This window comes from Neodiprion pinetum, chromosome 5 (assembly GCF_021155775.2).
Source record: "Neodiprion pinetum isolate iyNeoPine1 chromosome 5, iyNeoPine1.2, whole genome shotgun sequence".
Classification (NCBI taxonomy): domain Eukaryota; kingdom Metazoa; phylum Arthropoda; class Insecta; order Hymenoptera; family Diprionidae; genus Neodiprion; species Neodiprion pinetum.
The window spans coordinates 4114088-4134150 of record NC_060236.1 but is presented as its reverse complement, the minus strand read 5'-3'; the positions used below and the strand labels follow the sequence as shown (position 1 = coordinate 4134150).

The 20063-nt window shown below is 39.6% G+C and overlaps 1 protein-coding gene across 3 annotated transcripts in view; it reads right to left on the bottom strand.

The window, feature by feature from the left end:
• Nucleotides 1-84: 84 nt before the first annotated feature.
• LOC124220352 (protein MTSS 2) overlaps nucleotides 85-20063 on the bottom strand; it is a 52862-nt gene continuing 32883 nt past the window's right edge. For 2 of the 3 annotated variants that reach the window (XM_046629093.2, XM_046629095.2), the window contains 6 exons: nucleotides 19686-20003; nucleotides 19447-19583; nucleotides 19201-19363; nucleotides 18721-18816; nucleotides 3900-4212; nucleotides 85-3827 (listed from right to left, as the gene is read on the bottom strand). In XM_046629093.2, coding sequence (XP_046485049.1) covers nucleotides 3137-3827; nucleotides 3900-4212; nucleotides 18721-18816; nucleotides 19201-19363; nucleotides 19447-19583; nucleotides 19686-20003 — 1718 coding nt within the window. In that variant the 3' untranslated portion in view covers nucleotides 85-3136. The remainder of the gene's footprint in view (nucleotides 3828-3899; nucleotides 4213-18720; nucleotides 18817-19200; nucleotides 19364-19446; nucleotides 19584-19685; nucleotides 20004-20063) is intronic. The other variant, XM_046629094.2, reaches the window with a different exon arrangement.

Sequence of the window (20063 nt, the reverse complement as noted above, 5' to 3'; positions counted from 1 at the left end):
AGTATTCTATGCATTCTGAATGGATTTCCGCACTCTGATAAGGTTAATTTTTTATTAGAGTAATGAATAAAGAAAGACCGACTATTTGGTTGAAATTAATTAGCACAGTTTTACTGTAGAGTGTTTATTATTTTATTTTTTTTTCGTTATATCTTTCCACTGTTACCTTAATAATTATTACAAGTTAACAGTCATTATTTTTAGATATTAATTACATTTAAATATTAATTTATTACCGTGAATCGGCGTTATGTGACCTATACGTACGTGTATTGCAAATATTTAATTTATACCAGGGCTTGGAAGGTACTTCTAGTGAAACGAAGTTCATTATTTCACTTTTTCAATTTTTCTCAGCCTCTCTATTATTATTATTCTCTCAATATTATCAACACTACAGTCTGTAATTGTAATATAATTTATCATTTGGCTTCGTGAAACCTCTAGGAAATTACAGGTTTTTTGTTTGTTTTTTTTTTTTTGTTTTTTTTTATACTAAATGAAAAAATGTATGTTCAACAAAATACTTTGACGTACTTATGTGCTAGTAGTTAGACATATTATTATTAATAGTAATAGTATTATTTCATAGGATTGCTCTTTTCTCGAACACCATAAAGAATGAGAATAGAAAACAACAGCTACTCCACAATATGATACAAATACATAATATTTAATGTGCACACTCGTCGAAGCACTTAGTAATGCTGCGATAAATTAATAACTTCTTTTATGCTTCAACCGAGTATACAGTTTCGTAGTCATGACCTCAAGGATTGTGCTATGAAATCAGGAAGAGTTGAAAAAAAAATTTGTGCTACAATTAAAACAAAACTTCGAGTAATGATAACATTTTTACATACAACTTTTAATCGACTATTTAGCCCATCTGTTTCAGCTTTTTTCTGTTGCATATTTTTGTTTCTTATAAAGACGTTCAAACCAACAAACCTTATGAGTGTAGAACCTACTGATAGAACTTATTTACAATTCTCAGAGTAATAAGTTTCACTTTCTTATCATATGAAATAACTTCAGCAATATTGTTGTACGAATGATTCATTATGGTTTTAAGTGTTGGCGAACGATCCTCAATCATTTCTTAGTTGAAATTTTTTTTCTTCTTTTTTTTCAACGCTGAGTATATAGTAATACACAACAGTATTCATGACTACTAACATGCACACAATTATACATCGTTGAACTCTACAAAAATTTGTGGACTAATATTCCATATTGAAGCCCCCAACCTTATTATAGCAGTCTTACACGATACCTTAACGTCTATTATTATTCAATTGTATACTCTATATAATAGTCTCAATGACAATTCGCGAACAAATTTTTCAACTTAAATATCTAATGATTAACAAATGTTTTTTCGAGAATTCCGTATTCATAATATATACTAGATCTCGTTACTGATGTGCCGATATGTGTGAACGATACCACCGTAGAAAATAAATTTTTAAAATTTATCGAGGAGTCAAAATTTATTTACAAACTTAAATTGTCGATAAGAAAATAAAAAAGTCAAGATTTTACGTGAACATTTACTGGATATAAGATTAACATATGTTATCCGTCTCACGGGGATATATACTTATGATGCAGAAACTGTTGAAATAGACGGTCAAATTGAAATTACAGAACAATCTGTTCACGCTGAGAATATTAGGTTCGACTAGAAAATAAAAATGCATCGAAAACTAGCATTTTGAATGCGAGAATAGAATATTTGTTCGCTTTTATAATACACGGAAATTGCCGACCTTTATATAATGTACGATAATGATAGTTATTACAGGGTAAGAACAATTGGCTTTATATTGAACTATATGCATATTATTATTTCTTTCTACACTATATTCTACAGTAACGCGAATAGCTTAAATTAGCCATTTCTAATATATCCTAGACGTTTCAGTTATCACGTTTTCTATTAATAACAATGTACAGACGTTTTAATTGATTAGTATTGTCCGTTTTATTTTTTGTGGAGTTGTTTTTTTTTCTTTCATTCTATCTTTTCTTCGTTACGCCATTTTTTGTTCAGAATTTAATCACAAACCTCTGGAAATAACTACAATACTGAAAATAAAACTTTAATGACATTTAAACGGTAAACATAAATGATTTGGCAGTACTGGGAATAAAGGTGTGTTAGAACAAACGATGGATCAAACTTTCGGAATATTTCTGTTCCTAATAGCGAACTCAAATCGTTACACCACGGAACTTGCTACGGCAAGTTGATAATTAAAAATAAATCATCGAATGGTTTGAATGGAATCTAAAAGAGACATGGAGGCTCTATGCGTATATTTGTACATCAATCTTAGCATTTCATAAATAAATCTAAGCCACTTTCTATATGAAAATAGTTCGTAAATATCCCGAAACCTCTTAACGAAGACCGCAAGTTCTACCAGTTGACCATTTTCAGTATATTATCATTAATTATAAGGTATTCATTAGCAATATTTATTTTCTGAATATATAATTGTTACTATGGTCGCCACTACACTGCCTAAATGCACTCATAGGATATCGATGCTCTGATTTTAGGAGAGGCAACAATCTTAACGTACTGATGTAAATTTCTATTGAAAATAAAAACTCTATGTATATTATTGTACAGTTATATAACATTGGATAAATAATATTGTATATCGATAATGTCACCGTAACAGTATTGAAGTAATATACATGGCTTAGAGTTCAAGCAATAATAATAGTAATATAATAAGAGCTATTTTCTGATGGTGACAAGACAGCGATCGGGCGTAGCGAAATGAACTATATTAAATATGAAATATTAATCATTACATAGGTTTTATAAGAGGGTTTCGTAACAGGGAGTTTTGTTTGTCACTTTGCTCTCTATGACGATTAATCTAACTTTGAGCAGGAAAAAAATTTGTGTGATATGAAGTCTGTACTACATGTATAGAAAACATAAGCAAAATGAAAAATAAAGTTTTATTAACAGTGAAGAGATATGAAAAGAAAACATATATATAACATATTATATATTAAATGTGGGATGTCAAGTTTTGCATTTTTGATTATCGTTTTCTTGGTTCGTTAACCCATTTATATTACATCCATAAATCGATATTAATGAGATGGAAGTTCAATAAATTTTTGGTGCCGAGCAATCATTGATGGGTCCACTAGTTTTGCGCAGAGCGGTACCTCTACGTATTTGATCCATTAAAGAATCCCTGACCTGCAGGGGATCTAGATCCACCATTGGAATTCTGTTACCCATTATGCGTCTAACACTAGCTGACCTACTGGCTGTGTTGAGTACACCTTGATTTTGTACGCCTTGTTGTTGCTGAGCAAGCTTGGCGTTTAATGTACCAAGGAAGCTCGAGGGAGCTCTGGAATTTCTGTTAGATTGCTGTTCGACTGAGTGTCTTCTCGATGTCTTTGGACTTCCGCTATTGATGCTAGCATTTGTATTACTGGCTACATTATTAGGCAACAGAGAAGATGGGACTAATTTAGCGCTTAGTACTGCCATAAAGCCCTGTCCAACACCACCTGGTCCTTGACCTTGTACTTGACTGTGGCTTTGTTGTCCAGTTAATGATGATGCGGAACTACGATCCTGAGAATGTGACCGAATTGTACTAGTACGGTCTATACTTTGAGTACGTCTTATCAATGTATTAGTCGTTGCGGTTGTAGAGGCGACTGTCGTGGATACAGAATTATTATTTTGTTGAGAACTGGCTAGTTTTCTAAGAAACGAAGGACTTGCTGGTGTATGACGAAGCTCAGTTAATGTTCTGACCGTCTCCGACACGGATATCGATCTGTCAATAAAGAATTGGTTGAAAATATTTCTGTTGGTATTTTCATATATGAGAAATGCCATCAAAACTCACCGTTGTGGAGTCGGCGTGGGTGTCGGAGAAGTGCTTTCAAGAAGAAATGCCGGAGGTGGTGGAAGATTATCAGCTTCATCATGTGCTTCATCTCTGGTCACATCTTTTTTGTTATCATCATTGTTTGTAGCGTTGGGATTATTTATAAGTGCATTAAATGTGCCGCCAATTATAGTTGATGTGCGCCGGACCGGAGGAGCAGGCCTTACAGCTTGTTGCATTGATCCTCTGCGAGGCAGAAGAGTAGCACTCTTGTTTTGGTTGTGATTTTGGTTCTGCTGTCGCGCAGAACATAAGCCCGTTGAAAGAGCGGCTGAAAAATTCAATACAACACAGGTGAACAATGGTGAACTCGTGACAAGTTAAACTTGTGTACAAGAGGATAAGAAACTATTTGAAAGAATGAGAGTATGAATGATGGAAAACAAATCATTATCACACTTGGAAAACTGTACACAATAGACATTCGATTATACATAATCACTTTGATGATAACGCTAGACACATACGTTTTACGATTTGTTTGTCTCACAATTACTTTAGCATAATAGTATGAATAACTGCTATTTATATTTATAACTGCTAGTCTTAAATATTGCTATTTTAAATTTAGGAGTTTGATGAGTTTAAGCAAATTATACAAAAACAGAAAATGCGCGAATCGATAGCTCACGGATGCAACAGCTGACGTAAGAAAAAATTACGATACATCTTAACCAACTGACTAAGGTTCCAAGAGTTCTATGAAGACTACTATCCTAAAGGATAAGAGCATCAGTGTATGAACTGCCACTGACTGCTTGTTACATATGGCAGAATTTTGAGATAATTGTTAGGGGCATTCCCTTTTGGCTTGTTTGGAACTAAGGCCTGTTTGTATGAAGATCGATTTTGATGACCATTTCACGGTTGATTGAAACTCGGAACATACGAGAGTCTTTAAGATCAACATGTTAAAGACAAAAAAAATCATCATCCTAGAATCGTTTTGAGCGACTCCTCTGCAGTAACTGGATACGTAGGAATACGACAATAGCGTTTGAAATGCCATGAAAGGAAATTTCATGGTTTGGGGCTGTAACTTTTGATCCGTTGCTCGCAGCGCATTGGGACTGCGCCTAATCGATTTTTCTCGCAAAGTGACGTCAGAATTGCGCCAGAAAGAATTTATTCCAGCACTTTTGAAAATCGCGAAAATTTTCGCCAAAAATACAAAGGGGTTAACTTTCCTTTTTTTTCGACCAAAAAATCTTTCGTCTCAGAATTGATTTGTGTGACCCTTTCCCGACCAATTGGACCGCCAGGAACTCGGAAAACGCAGCAAAAAGAGCGTGAGACCAACAGGAGAGAAATTACGAAGGGAAAAGCACCTGCTGAAAAATGTCGAAAATACGAGTTTTCGTTTTTTGGCTCCAACTTTTGATCCGTTGGTCGCGGCGCATTGGGACTGCGCCTAATCGATTTCTCTCGAGAAATTACGTCAGAATCGAGCCAGAAAGAATTTATTCCAGCACTTTTCAAAATCGCGAAAATTTTCGCCAAAAATACAAAGGGGTTAACCTTCCTTTTTTTTTGACCGAAAAATCTTTCGTCTCAGAATTGATTTGTATGACCCTTTCCCGACCAATTGGACCCTCAGGAACTCAGAAAACGCAGCGAAAAGAGCGTGGGACCAACAGGAGAGAAATTACGAAGGGAAAAGCACCTGCTGAAAAATGTCGAAAATACGAGTTTTCGTTTTTTGGCTCCAACTTTTGATCCGTTGCTCGCAGCGCATTGGGACTGCGCCTAATCGATTTCTCTCGCAAAATTACGTCAGAATCGCGCCAGAAAGAATTTATTCCAGCATTTTTCAAAATCGCGAAAATTTTCGCCAAAAATACAAAGGGGTTAACCTTCCTTTTTTTTTGACCAAAAAATCTTTCGTCCCAGAATTGATTTTTTAGACCCTTTCCCGACCAATTGGACCCCCAGGAACTCGGAAAACGCAGCGAAAAGAGCGTGGGACCAACAGGAGAGAAATTACGAAGGGAAAAGCACCTGCTGAAAAATGTCGAAAATACTAGTTTTCGTTTTTTGGCTCTAACTTCTGATCCGTTGCTCGCAGCGCATTGGGACTGCGCCTAATCGCTTTCTCTCGCAAAATTACGTCAGAATCGCGCCAGAAAGAATTTATTCCAGCATTTTTCAAAATCGCGAAAATTTTCGCCAAAAATACAAAGGGGTTAACCTTCCTTTTTTTTTGACCAAAAAATCTCTTGTCTCAGAATTGATTTGTATGACCCTTTCCCGACCAATTGGACCCCCAGGAACTCGGAAAACGCAGCGAAAAGAGCGTGGGACCAACAGGAGAGAAATTACGAAGGGAAAAGCACCTGCTGAAAAATGTCGAAAATACGAGTTTTCGTTTTTTGGCTCCAACTTTTGATCCGTTGCTCGCAGCGCATTGGGACTGCGCCTAATCGATTTCTCTCGCAAAATTACGTCAGAATCGCGCCAGAAAGAATTTATTCCAGCATTTTTCAAAATCGCGAAAATTTTCGCCAAAAATACAAAGGGGTTAACCTTCCTTTTTTTTTGACCAAAAAATCTCTTGTCTCAGAATTGATTTGTATGACCCTTTCCCGACCAATTGGACCCCCAGGAACTCGGAAAACGCAGCGAAAAGAGCGTGGGACCAACAGGAGAGAAATTACGAAGGGAAAAGCACCTGCTGAAAAATGTCGAAAATACTAGTTTTCGTTTTTTGGCTCTAACTTCTGATCCGTTGCTCGCAGCGCATTGGGACTGCGCCTAATCGCTTTCTCTCGCAAAATTACGTCAGAATTGCGCCGGAGAGAATTTATTCCAGCAGTTTTCAAAATCGCGAAAATTTTCGCCAAAAATACAAAGGGGTTAACCTTCCTTTTTTTTTGACCAAAAAATCTTTCGTCTCAGAATTGATTTGTATGACCCTTTCCCGACCAATTGGACCCCCAGGAACTCGGAAAACGCAGCGAAAAGAGCGTGGGACCAACAGGAGAGAAATTACGAAGGGAAAAGCACCTGCTGAAAAATGTCGAAATTACTAGTTTTCGTTTTTTGGCTCCAACTTTTGATCCGTTGCTCGCAGCGTATTGGGACTGCGCCTAATCGATTTCTCTCGCAAAATTACGTCAGAATTGCGCCAGAAAGAATTTATTCCAGCACTTTTCAAAATCGCGAAAATTTTCGCCAAAAATACAAAGGGGTTAACCTTCCTTTTTTTTTGACCAAAAAATCTTTCGTCTCAGAATTGATTTGTAAGACCCTTTTCCGACCAATTGGACCCCCAGGAACTCGGAAAACGCAGCGAAAAGAGCGTGGGACCAACAGGAGAGAAATTACGAAGGGAAAAGCACCCGCTGAAAAATGTCGAAATTACTAGTTTTCGTTTTTTGGCTCCAACTTTTGATCCGTTGCTCGCAGCGTATTGGGACTGCGCCTAATCGATTTCTCTCGCAAAATTACGTCAGAATTGCGCAAGAAAGAATTTATTCCAGCACTTTTCAAAATCGCGAAAATTTTCGCCAAAAATACAAAGGGGTTAACCTTCCTTTTTTTTTGACCAAAAAATCTTTCGTCTCAGAATTGATTTTTTAGACCCTTTCCCGACCAATTGGACCCCCAGGAACTCGGAAAACGCAGCGAAAAGAGCGTGGGACCAACAGGAGAGAAATTACGAAGGGAAAAGCACCTGCTGAAAAATGTCGAAAATACGAGTTTTCGTTTTTTGGCTCTAACTTTTGATCCGTTGCTCGCAGCGCATTGGGACTGCGCCTAATCGATTTCTCTCGCAAAATTACGTCAGAATTGCGCCAGAAAGAATTTATTCCAGCACTTTTCAAAATCGCGAAAATTTTCGCCAAAAATACAAAGGGGTTAACCTTCCTTTTTTTTTGACAAAAAAATCTTTCGTCTCAGAATTGATTTGTAAGACCCTTTTCCGACCAATTGGACCCCCAGGAACTCGGAAAACGCAGCGAAAAGAGCGTGGGACCAACAGGAGAGAAATTACGAAGGGAAAAGCACCTGCTGAAGAATGTCGAAAATACGAGATTTCGTTTTTTGGCTCTAACTTTTGATCCGTTGCTCGCAGCGCATTGGGACTGCGCCTAATCGATTTCTCTCGCAAAATTACGTCAGAATTGCGCCAGAAAGAATTTATTCCAGCACTTTTCAAAATCGCGAAAATTTTCGCCAAAAATACAAAGGGGTTGACCTTCCTTTTTTTTTGACCAAAAAATCTTTCGTCTCAGAATTGATTTTTTAGACCCTTTCCCGACCAATTGGACCCCCAGGAACTCGGAAAACGCAGCGAAAAGAGCGAGGGACCAACAGGAGAGAAATTACGAAGGGAAAAGCACCTACTGAAAAATGTCGAAAATACTAGTTTTCGTTTTTTGGCTCTAACTTCTGATCCGTTGCTCGCAGCGCATTGGGACTGCGCCTAATCGCTTTCTCTCGCAAAATTACGTCAGAATTGCGCCGGAGAGAATTTATTCCAGCAGTTTTCAAAATCGCGAAAATTTTCGCCAAAAATACAAAGGGGTTAACCTTCCTTTTTTTTTGACCAAAAAATCTTTCGTCTCAGAATTGATTTGTATGACCCTTTCCCGACCAATTGGACCCCCAGGAACTCGGAAAACGCAGCGAAAAGAGCGTGGGACCAACAGGAGAGAAATTACGAAGGGAAAAGCACCTGCTGAAAAATGTCGAAATTACTAGTTTTCGTTTTTTGGCTCCAACTTTTGATCCGTTGCTCGCAGCGTATTGGGACTGCGCCTAATCGATTTCTCTCGCAAAATTACGTCAGAATTGCGCCAGAAAGAATTTATTCCAGCACTTTTCAAAATCGCGAAAATTTTCGCCAAAAATACAAAGGGGTTAACCTTCCTTTTTTTTTGACCAAAAAATCTTTCGTCTCAGAATTGATTTGTAAGACCCTTTTCCGACCAATTGGACCCCCAGGAACTCGGAAAACGCAGCGAAAAGAGCGTGGGACCAACAGGAGAGAAATTACGAAGGGAAAAGCACCCGCTGAAAAATGTCGAAATTACTAGTTTTCGTTTTTTGGCTCCAACTTTTGATCCGTTGCTCGCAGCGTATTGGGACTGCGCCTAATCGATTTCTCTCGCAAAATTACGTCAGAATTGCGCAAGAAAGAATTTATTCCAGCACTTTTCAAAATCGCGAAAATTTTCGCCAAAAATACAAAGGGGTTAACCTTCCTTTTTTTTTGACCAAAAAATCTTTCGTCTCAGAATTGATTTTTTAGACCCTTTCCCGACCAATTGGACCCCCAGGAACTCGGAAAACGCAGCGAAAAGAGCGTGGGACCAACAGGAGAGAAATTACGAAGGGAAAAGCACCTGCTGAAAAATGTCGAAAATACGAGTTTTCGTTTTTTGGCTCTAACTTTTGATCCGTTGCTCGCAGCGCATTGGGACTGCGCCTAATCGATTTCTCTCGCAAAATTACGTCAGAATTGCGCCAGAAAGAATTTATTCCAGCACTTTTCAAAATCGCGAAAATTTTCGCCAAAAATACAAAGGGGTTAACCTTCCTTTTTTTTTGACAAAAAAATCTTTCGTCTCAGAATTGATTTGTAAGACCCTTTTCCGACCAATTGGACCCCCAGGAACTCGGAAAACGCAGCGAAAAGAGCGTGGGACCAACAGGAGAGAAATTACGAAGGGAAAAGCACCTGCTGAAGAATGTCGAAAATACGAGATTTCGTTTTTTGGCTCTAACTTTTGATCCGTTGCTCGCAGCGCATTGGGACTGCGCCTAATCGATTTCTCTCGCAAAATTACGTCAGAATTGCGCCAGAAAGAATTTATTCCAGCACTTTTCAAAATCGCGAAAATTTTCGCCAAAAATACAAAGGGGTTGACCTTCCTTTTTTTTTGACCAAAAAATCTTTCGTCTCAGAATTGATTTTTTAGACCCTTTCCCGACCAATTGGACCCCCAGGAACTCGGAAAACGCAGCGAAAAGAGCGAGGGACCAACAGGAGAGAAATTACGAAGGGAAAAGCACCTACTGAAAAATGTCGAAAATACTAGTTTTCGTTTTTTGGCTCTAACTTCTGATCCGTTGCTCGCAGCGCATTGGGACTGCGCCTAATCGATTTCTCTCGCAAAATTACGTGAGAATTGCTCCAGAAAGAATTTATTCCAGCACTTTTCAAAATCGCGAAAATTTTCGCCAAAAATACAAAGGGGTTAACCTTCCTTTTTTTTTGACCAAAAAATCTTTCGTCCCAGAATTGATTTGTATGACCCTTTCCCGACCAATTGGACCCCCAGGAACTCGGAAAACGCAGCGAAAAGAGCGTGGGACCAACAGGAGAGAAATTACGAAGGGAAAAGCACCTGCTGAAAAATGTCGAAATTACTAGTTTTCGTTTTTTGGCTCCAACTTTTGATCCGTTGCTCGCAGCGTATTGGGACTGCGCCTAATCGATTTCTCTCGCAAAATTACGTCAGAATTGCGCCAGAAAGAATTTATTCCAGCACTTTTCAAAATCGCGAAAATTTTCGCCAAAAATACAAAGGGGTTAACCTTCCTTTTTTTTTGACCAAAAAATCTTTCGTCTCAGAATTGATTTGTAAGACCCTTTTCCGACCAATTGGACCCCCAGGAACTCGGAAAACGCAGCGAAAAGAGCGTGGGACCAACAGGAGAGAAATTACGAAGGGAAAAGCACCTGCTGAAAAATGTCGAAAATACTAGTTTTCGTTTTTTGGCTCTAACTTCTGATCCGTTGCTCGCAGCGCATTGGGACTGCGCCTAATCGCTTTCTCTCGCAAAATTACGTCAGAATTGCGCCGGAGAGAATTTATTCCAGCAGTTTTCAAAATCGCGAAAATTTTCGCCAAAAATACAAAGGGGTTAACCTTCCTTTTTTTTTGACCAAAAAATCTTTCGTCTCAGAATTGATTTTTTAGACCCTTTCCCGACCAATTGGACCCCCAGGAACTCGGAAAACGCAGCGAAAAGAGCGTGGGACCAACAGGAGAGAAATTACGAAGGGAAAAGCACCTGCTGAAAAATGTCGAAAATACGAGTTTTCGTTTTTTGGCTCCAACTTTTGATCCGTTGCTCGCAGCGCATTGGGACTGCGCCTAATCGATTTCTCTCGCAAAATTACGTCAGAATCGCGCCAGAAAAAATTTATTCCAGCATTTTTCAAAATCGCGAAAATTTTCGCCAAAAATACAAAGGGGTTAACCTTCCTTTTTTTTTGACCAAAAAATCTTTCGTCTCAGAATTGATTTTTTAGACCCTTTCCCGACCAATTGGACCCCCAGGAACTCGGAAAACGCAGCGAAAAGAGCGAGGGACCAACAGGAGAGAAATTACGAAGGGAAAAGCACCTGCTGAAAAATGTCGAAAATACTAGTTTTCGTTTTTTGGCTCTAACTTTTGATCCGTTGCTCGCAGCGCATTGGGACTGCGCCTAATCGATTTCTCTCGCAAAATTACGTCAGAATCGCGCCAGAAAGAATTTATTCCAGCATTTTTCAAAATCGCGAAAATTTTCGCCAAAAATACAAAGGGGTTAACCTTCCTTTTTTTTTGACCAAAAAATCTTTCGTCCCAGAATTGATTTTTTAGACCCTTTCCCGACCAATTGGACCCCCAGGAACTCGGAAAACGCAGCGAAAAGAGCGTGGGACCAACAGGAGAGAAATTACGAAGGGAAAAGCACCTGCTGAAAAATGTCGAAAATACTAGTTTTCGTTTTTTGGCTCTAACTTCTGATCCGTTGCTCGCAGCGCATTGGGACTGCGCCTAATCGCTTTCTCTCGCAAAATTACGTCAGAATCGCGCCAGAAAGAATTTATTCCAGCATTTTTCAAAATCGCGAAAATTTTCGCCAAAAATACAAAGGGGTTAACCTTCCTTTTTTTTTGACCAAAAAATCTCTTGTCTCAGAATTGATTTGTATGACCCTTTCCCGACCAATTGGACCCCCAGGAACTCGGAAAACGCAGCGAAAAGAGCGTGGGACCAACAGGAGAGAAATTACGAAGGGAAAAGCACCTGCTGAAAAATGTCGAAAATACGAGTTTTCGTTTTTTGGCTCCAACTTTTGATCCGTTGCTCGCAGCGCATTGGGACTGCGCCTAATCGATTTCTCTCGCAAAATTACGTCAGAATCGCGCCAGAAAGAATTTATTCCAGCATTTTTCAAAATCGCGAAAATTTTCGCCAAAAATACAAAGGGGTTAACCTTCCTTTTTTTTTGACCAAAAAATCTCTTGTCTCAGAATTGATTTGTATGACCCTTTCCCGACCAATTGGACCCCCAGGAACTCGGAAAACGCAGCGAAAAGAGCGTGGGACCAACAGGAGAGAAATTACGAAGGGAAAAGCACCTGCTGAAAAATGTCGAAAATACTAGTTTTCGTTTTTTGGCTCTAACTTCTGATCCGTTGCTCGCAGCGCATTGGGACTGCGCCTAATCGCTTTCTCTCGCAAAATTACGTCAGAATTGCGCCGGAGAGAATTTATTCCAGCAGTTTTCAAAATCGCGAAAATTTTCGCCAAAAATACAAAGGGGTTAACCTTCCTTTTTTTTTGACCAAAAAATCTTTCGTCTCAGAATTGATTTGTATGACCCTTTCCCGACCAATTGGACCCCCAGGAACTCGGAAAACGCAGCGAAAAGAGCGTGGGACCAACAGGAGAGAAATTACGAAGGGAAAAGCACCTGCTGAAAAATGTCGAAATTACTAGTTTTCGTTTTTTGGCTCCAACTTTTGATCCGTTGCTCGCAGCGTATTGGGACTGCGCCTAATCGATTTCTCTCGCAAAATTACGTCAGAATTGCGCCAGAAAGAATTTATTCCAGCACTTTTCAAAATCGCGAAAATTTTCGCCAAAAATACAAAGGGGTTAACCTTCCTTTTTTTTTGATCAAAAAATCTTTCGTCTCAGAATTGATTTGTAAGACCCTTTTCCGACCAATTGGACCCCCAGGAACTCGGAAAACGCAGCGAAAAGAGCGTGGGACCAACAGGAGAGAAATTACGAAGGGAAAAGCACCCGCTGAAAAATGTCGAAATTACTAGTTTTCGTTTTTTGGCTCCAACTTTTGATCCGTTGCTCGCAGCGTATTGGGACTGCGCCTAATCGATTTCTCTCGCAAAATTACGTCAGAATTGCGCAAGAAAGAATTTATTCCAGCACTTTTCAAAATCGCGAAAATTTTCGCCAAAAATACAAAGGGGTTAACCTTCCTTTTTTTTTGACCAAAAAATCTTTCGTCTCAGAATTGATTTTTTAGACCCTTTCCCGACCAATTGGACCCCCAGGAACTCGGAAAACGCAGCGAAAAGAGCGTGGGACCAACAGGAGAGAAATTACGAAGGGAAAAGCACCTGCTGAAAAATGTCGAAAATACTAGTTTTCGTTTTTTGGCTCTAACTTTTGATCCGTTGCTCGCAGCGTATTGGGACTGCGCCTAATCGATTTCTCTCGCAAAATTACGTGAGAATTGCTCCAGAAAGAATTTATTCCAGCACTTTTCAAAATCGCGAAAATTTTCGCCAAAAATACAAAGGGGTTAACCTTCCTTTTTTTTTGACCAAAAAATCTTTCGTCCCAGAATTGATTTGTATGACCCTTTCCCGACCAATTGGACCCCCAGGAACTCGGAAAACGCAGCGAAAAGAGCGTGGGACCAACAGGAGAGAAATTACGAAGGGAAAAGCACCTGCTGAAAAATGTCGAAAATACGAGTTTTCGTTTTTTGGCTCCAACTTTTGATCCGTTGCTCGCAGCGCATTGGGACTGCGCCTAATCGATTTCTCTCGCAAAATTACGTCAGAATCGCGCCAGAAAAAATTTATTCCAGCATTTTTCAAAATCGCGAAAATTTTCGCCAAAAATACAAAGGGGTTAACCTTCCTTTTTTTTTGACCAAAAAATCTTTCGTCTCAGAATTGATTTTTTAGACCCTTTCCCGACCAATTGGACCCCCAGGAACTCGGAAAACGCAGCGAAAAGAGCGAGGGACCAACAGGAGAGAAATTACGAAGGGAAAAGCACCTACTGAAAAATGTCGAAAATACTAGTTTTCGTTTTTTGGCTCTAACTTCTGATCCGTTGCTCGCAGCGCATTGGGACTGCGCCTAATCGATTTCTCTCGCAAAATTACGTGAGAATTGCTCCAGAAAGAATTTATTCCAGCACTTTTCAAAATCGCGAAAATTTTCGCCAAAAATACAAAGGGGTTAACCTTCCTTTTTTTTTGACCAAAAAATCTTTCGTCCCAGAATTGATTTGTATGACCCTTTCCCGACCAATTGGACCCCCAGGAACTCGGAAAACGCAGCGAAAAGAGCGTGGGACCAACAGGAGAGAAATTACGAAGGGAAAAGCACCTGCTGAAAAATGTCGAAATTACTAGTTTTCGTTTTTTGGCTCCAACTTTTGATCCGTTGCTCGCAGCGTATTGGGACTGCGCCTAATCGATTTCTCTCGCAAAATTACGTCAGAATTGCGCCAGAAAGAATTTATTCCAGCACTTTTCAAAATCGCGAAAATTTTCGCCAAAAATACAAAGGGGTTAACCTTCCTTTTTTTTTGACCAAAAAATCTCTCGTCTCAGAATTGATTTGTAAGACCCTTTTCCGACCAATTGGACCCCCAGGAACTCGGAAAACGCAGCGAAAAGAGCGTGGGACCAACAGGAGAGAAATTACGAAGGGAAAAGCACCCGCTGAAAAATGTCGAAATTACTAGTTTTCGTTTTTTGGCTCCAACTTTTGATCCGTTGCTCGCAGCGTATTGGGACTGCGCCTAATCGATTTCTCTCGCAAAATTACGTCAGAATTGCGCAAGAAAAAATTTATTCCAGCACTTTTCAAAATCGCGGAAATTTTCGCCAAAAATACAAAGGGGTTAACCTTCCTTTTTTTTTGACCAAAAAATCTTTCGTCTCAGAATTGATTTTTTAGACCCTTTCCCGACCAATTGGACCCCCAGGAACTCGGAAAACGCAGCGAAAAGAGCGTGGGACCAACAGGAGAGAAATTACGAAGGGAAAAGCACCTGCTGAAAAATGTCGAAAATACGAGTTTTCGTTTTTTGGCTCCAACTTTTGATCCGTTGCTCGCAGCGCATTGGGACTGCGCCTAATCGATTTCTCTCGCAAAATTACGTCAGAATCGCGCCAGAAAAAATTTATTCCAGCATTTTTCAAAATCGCGAAAATTTTCGCCAAAAATACAAAGGGGTTAACCTTCCTTTTTTTTTGACCAAAAAATCTTTCGTCTCAGAATTGATTTTTTAGACCCTTTCCCGACCAATTGGACCCCCAGGAACTCGGAAAACGCAGCGAAAAGAGCGAGGGACCAACAGGAGAGAAATTACGAAGGGAAAAGCACCCGCTGAAAAATGTCGAAAATACTAGTTTTCGTTTTTTGGCTCTAACTTTTGATCCGTTGCTCGCAGCGTATTGGGACTGCGCCTAATCGATTTCTCTCGCAAAATTACGTCAGAATCGCGCCAGAAAGAATTTATTCCAGCACTTTTCAAAATCGCGAAAATTTTCGCCAAAAATACAAAGGGGTTAACCTTCCTTTTTTTTTGACCAAAAAATCTTTCGTCCCAGAATTGATTTTTTAGACCCTTTCCCGACCAATTGGACCCCCAGGAACTCGGAAAACGCAGCGAAAAGAGCGTGGGACCAACAGGAGAGAAATTACGAAGGGAAAAGCACCTGCTGAAAAATGTCGAAATTACTAGTTTTCGTTTTTTGGCTCCAACTTTTGATCCGTTGCTCGCAGCGTATTGGGACTGCGCCTAATCGATTTCTCTCGCAAAATTACGTCAGAATTGCGCCAGAAAGAATTTATTCCAGCACTTTTCAAAATCGCGAAAATTTTCGCCAAAAATACAAAGGGGTTAACCTTCCTTTTTTTTTGACCAAAAAATCTCTCGTCTCAGAATTGATTTGTAAGACCCTTTTCCGACCAATTGGACCCCCAGGAACTCGGAAAACGCAGCGAAAAGAGCGTGGGACCAACAGGAGAGAAATTACGAAGGGAAAAGCACCCGCTGAAAAATGTCGAAATTACTAGTTTTCGTTTTTTGGCTCCAACTTTTGATCCGTTGCTCGCAGCGTATTGGGACTGCGCCTAATCGATTTCTCTCGCAAAATTACGTCAGAATTGCGCAAGAAAGAATTTATTCCAGCACTTTTCAAAATCGCGAAAATTTTCGCCAAAAATACAAAGGGGTTAACCTTCCTTTTTTTTTGACCAAAAAATCTTTCGTCTCAGAATTGATTTTTTAGACCCTTACCCGACCAATTGGACCCCCAGGAACTCGGAAAACGCAGCGAAAAGAGCGTGGGACCAACAGGAGAGAAATTACGAAGGGAAAAGCACCTGCTGAAAAATGTCGAAAATACGAGTTTTCGTTTTTTGGCTCCAACTTTTGATCCGTTGCTCGCAGCGCATTGGGACTGCGCCTAATCGATTTCTCTCGCAAAATTACGTCGGAATCGCGCCAGAAAAAATTTATTCCAGCATTTTTCAAAATCGCGAAAATTTTCGCCAAAAATACAAAGGGGTTAACCTTCCTTTTTTTTTGACCAAAAAATCTTTCGTCTCAGAATTGATTTTTTAGACCCTTTCCCGACCAATTGGACCCCCAGGAACTCGGAAAACGCAGCGAAAAGAGCGAGGGACCAACAGGAGAGAAATTACGAAGGGAAAAGCACCCGCTGAAAAATGTCGAAAATACTAGTTTTCGTTTTTTGGCTCTAACTTTTGATCCGTTGCTCGCAGCGTATTGGGACTGCGCCTAATCGATTTCTCTCGCAAAATTACGTCAGAATCGCGCCAGAAAGAATTTATTCCAGCACTTTTCAAAATCGCGAAAATTTTCGCCAAAAATACAAAGGGGTTAACCTTCCTTTTTTTTTGACCAAAAAATCTTTCGTCTCAGAATTGATTTTTTAGACCCTTTCCCGACCAATTGGACCCCCAGGAACTCGGAAAACGCAGCGAAAAGAGCGAGGGACCAACAGGAGAGAAATTACGAAGGGAAAAGCACCTGCTGAAAAATGTCGAAAATACGAGTTTTCGTTTTTTGGCTCCAACTTTTGATCCGTTGCTCGCAGCGCATTGGGACTGCGCCTAATCGATTTCTCTCGCAAAATTACGTCAGAATCGCGCCAGAAAAAATTTATTCCAGCATTTTTCAAAATCGCGAAAATTTTCGCCAAAAATACAAAGGGGTTAACCTTCCTTTTTTTTTGACCAAAAAATCTTTCGTCTCAGAATTGATTTTTTAGACCCTTTCCCGACCAATTGGACCCCCAGGAACTCGGAAAACGCAGCGAAAAGAGCGAGGGACCAACAGGAGAGAAATTACGAAGGGAAAAGCACCTACTGAAAAATGTCGAAAATACTAGTTTTCGTTTTTTGGCTCTAACTTCTGATCCGTTGCTCGCAGCGCATTGGGACTGCGCCTAATCGATTTCTCTCGCAAAATTACGTCAGAATTGCGCCAGAAAGAATTTATTCCAGCACTTTTCAAAATCGCGAAAATTTTCGCCAAAAATACAAAGGGGTTAACCTTCCTTTTTTTTTGACAAAAAAATCTTTCGTCTCAGAATTGATTTGTATGACCCTTTCCCGACCAATTGGACCCTCAGGAACTCAGAAAACGCAGCGAAAAGAGCGTGGGACCAACAGGAGAGAAATTACGAAGAAAACATCAGCAGCAAAGAAATGACGAAAAAAACTACTTCGTCCCTTGGCCTTACCACCTGATCCGTCGATCTCAGCGTCTTTGGATGGCACGATATTGATATCTCTCGCAAAATCACGTCGGAATATCACATTGAAGAATTGATTTCAGTATTTCTGAAAATCTTCGAAATCTCCAGAAAAAATTTAAAATGAGTCATCTCCTCATTTTCATGCCAAGCAAAAAAATTTCCGTCCGTCAAACATGTTCTGGCTTCACTGAGCTTAACCCAGGTAATTCGAGGGGAAATAGTGGAAGGTTTGTGTGAAAATAACACAATATCAAGGTTACAAAATGCCAGCACAATTATGAGGAAGAAAAAATCAGCGGCTGCCATACTTCATTTCAATATGGATTTACAGTTCAAGTAGACGTATTTCGAATGCGTTTAACGGCTATCATGCCACATATCACATGCAATTATAAATAAAAACACACAAAAACACTTTGCTTCCACGGAAAAGTAAAGAACTGGTATGAAATCGTGATGAGAGTTTCGCCATTTCGGTATGTCATGCCACTCGCATATATTCACTTGAATCCGAAATTTTCAAACATGCTTTTATTGAGAATTTCATTTAGAAGACGGTTGTTACATTTGTTTGTCACATTTCAGATCCATAGACCTACATATTTGGTTGGGATAAAGGTCAAAAGAACATGGCAAATTACCAAAAATAGGTGGTTTTTAGAGGAAAATTGAAATGAAATAGAGTAATTTCCGAGGAAAAGGGGAACCAATGTGAAGCCTGCATATATCACTTGAAGTGAATGTAAAGACTGAGGTACATGCTTTCGCTTTATCACTTCACCTTATTGTACTTATGCTCAAAAAAAAGTCGTATGCACCTACGGTTATTAATTAACAATAACGCATATTAAAGCTTCACTGCATTTTATTTGTAGCAGTTCACAAAATTGGAATTTTCAAATAGCCATACCAATTCTTTATAATTGTTACATTACAATAGAAATGCTGTGCAAATAGACCAGAAGATGACAGCGGAAATGAGGATGCAGGACTCACCACTCATGGACACTGGACGACGTAATGATGTATTGGTAGCATTTTCATGACGCAAAATACACTCGAAACCAGAACGTTCTTCGTTGTCCATAGTAACTACGCAAACACATGCAGAGCATATAAGCCATTCAAGACAAATCACAAAAAATAAGCTGGATAACAATAAAACGCTCGACAAAATCATTAATAATATAATGACAGACACGGAAAACAACAAAATTTAATTTTTTCTATATCTCTTTCTCCAAGTTTCAGTGCTCTACACAATCTCAAAATGATAAAGAGAAAACACACGTAACACCATGCCGTCACGTTCCGAATCTGAATTCAATACTAAAATACTTTCTGATACGAGCAGAATAAATGTTTCGAGCTAAGATGATACGACGATGCACGTCTCAATATGCATGAACAAAAATGACGAGACAATGCAGCTGATACACATAAAATGATGAAAATCACGTGGCCAAAATTCTTTACCTTTCTCATGTTGATTGGTTGTATTTTCTTCTTCAGCTCCTTGGGATGGGTTTTGGGAAAGCTGTTGAACGTGAGGAAGAGTTGTCTGACTACCGTAACCACTGCTGGACTCCAGACTGGACTCAGAAGTTAAACTGCCACCATCCTTCTCCGGAGCATCAGCCTGCGATGAACAATTATTAAAGAATATTGAAACCGGTGAATCGCGAGTGGGTAAATTAAACTCTGCTCCACTAGTACGCCTACCTTATCGCTAACGGCGCTAGAAGTTGGTGGTGGTGGAGGCGGAAGCTGTTGCATTTCTTGGGCACGACTAGCAGCGAGGTTAGCCAGTTCGTGCATATTAACATACATCGGTTGCTGAAGCTGATGTGTAGTCAATTCTGAAAATCATTTTCGACAAATTTAGATCCCGTCGATTCACACCAAAGCGGTGAAAAAAACCTGTGATATAATGAGAAATGAAGATATGAGGAAATATAAACCTTTGGCTAAATGTGCGGGCAAGGGCAACTTAGGTTTTCCTCTGGGACTTCCCGGCGGTTCATTTTTAGCCGGAACAACGGGCCGCTCTAGGCTAGAGCAGCGGCTCGGTATTGGTGGCTTGTTATTTCTTAATTGAACACGATTTTGTTGATTTTGCAAATTATTGTGTTGCTGGTTCGAAGACGAGCAAGACGATGAGGATGATACTGGAGATGCTGGTTGACTGTGACAACATGTTGTGCCTGTGACAGTTCCCTCTGGTGCTTGGAAGGTATAAACGCTAAGGGCGGGACGCTGGTGATGACCTTTTTCATATGCTGAAATAGATTCAACAGTTTTCGACTTTAGTTTCTTTATTTAGAAAGTTTAAGAAAATT